General features: G+C 62.7%; 1 protein-coding gene across 1 annotated transcript; it reads left to right on the top strand.

The window, feature by feature from the left end:
• Positions 1–44: 44 nt before the first annotated feature.
• ETH_00042805 (uncharacterized protein) lies at positions 45–854 on the top strand (the record flags this gene model as incomplete). Its single annotated transcript, XM_013375434.1, has 2 exons — positions 45–554; positions 800–854. Coding segments are annotated over 2 exons (565 nt in total), but the record flags the coding sequence as incomplete, so codon positions are not given.
• Between the last annotated feature and the right edge of the window lie 140 nt (positions 855–994).

Genomic DNA, 994 nt, shown 5'->3' with positions numbered 1-994 from the left:
CGCCGCCGCTGCTGCTGCTGCTGCTGCTGCTGCTGCTGCTGCAGGGGGCGCGTCTGCGGACCTGGTTCTTGCTGCTCTGGAGCGGGGAAGTTCTGCTGCTGCTTCTGCTCACGAAGCAGCAGTTGTGTCTCGATTTCTTTCGACTTTATTTCGAGAGACGCGGCACCTGCCGCGGTACCCTTTGAAGGAGCTGGCAGCAACAGCAGTGCTGCTGGGGCAGCTGCTGCGGCAGGGTTTGCTGCTGCAGCGGGGCCCCTCACTTGCTGTTGCGCTGCGCTGCGTCCTCGAGGCCCTCCGCAAGGGGCCCCCCAGCAAAATGTGGATGTTTGGAGTTGCTGCTTTGGAGCAGGTCATGGACTGTCTCTTTTTTTATCCCGCATTTGCTGCTGCTGTTGCAGAGCGACACGAGCTGCTGCTGCTGCACTCCCACTACCAGCAGCACGCAGCAAGAGTTGTTGCTGCGCTGCCCCCAGACCTCCGCAGCAAAATCCACCTCTTGGAGAGCGAACTGGCTGGAGTTGTGCTGCCCCCCGCCCCCACCATCGGCATGAGGGGCAAGTCCTGCTGCTGCTGCTGCTGCTGCTGCTGCTGCTGCTGGGGGGGTGGGGGTGGGGGTTTGCGGCGGCGCTGGGGAGGTTTTCCTGCTGCTGTTGGGGGGTTGCTGCTACTCTGAGGGGGAGGGGTTTGCTGCTGAGGGCGTGTGGGGTTGCAGCCCAGAAGGGCTGCTGCTGCTGCTGCTGTTGGGGTACGGGCTGCTGCTATGCTGCTGCTGCTATTGCTGCTGCTGCGGCTGCTGCAGGTTCCGCTTCTGGGGTTGTGGTGCCGGGGCCTATGGCGCTGAACATGCAGAATGAGAGGTTTCCGAAGATCCTGGAGCAGCAGCAGCAGCACTTGTTGCAGCAGCAACAGCAACAACAACAACAGCAGCAGCAGCAACAGCAGCAGCAACAGTTGCTGCCGCACGAGCACCAGCGCGATGCCTCGCAGCAGCAGC

This window comes from Eimeria tenella, genomic scaffold, assembly GCF_000499545.2.
Source record: "Eimeria tenella Houghton genomic scaffold, Eth_scaff2793, whole genome shotgun sequence".
NCBI lineage: Eukaryota > Apicomplexa > Conoidasida > Eucoccidiorida > Eimeriidae > Eimeria > Eimeria tenella.
The sequence above is the reverse complement of the archived record's forward strand: the minus strand, read 5'-3'. Positions and strand labels throughout refer to the sequence as shown.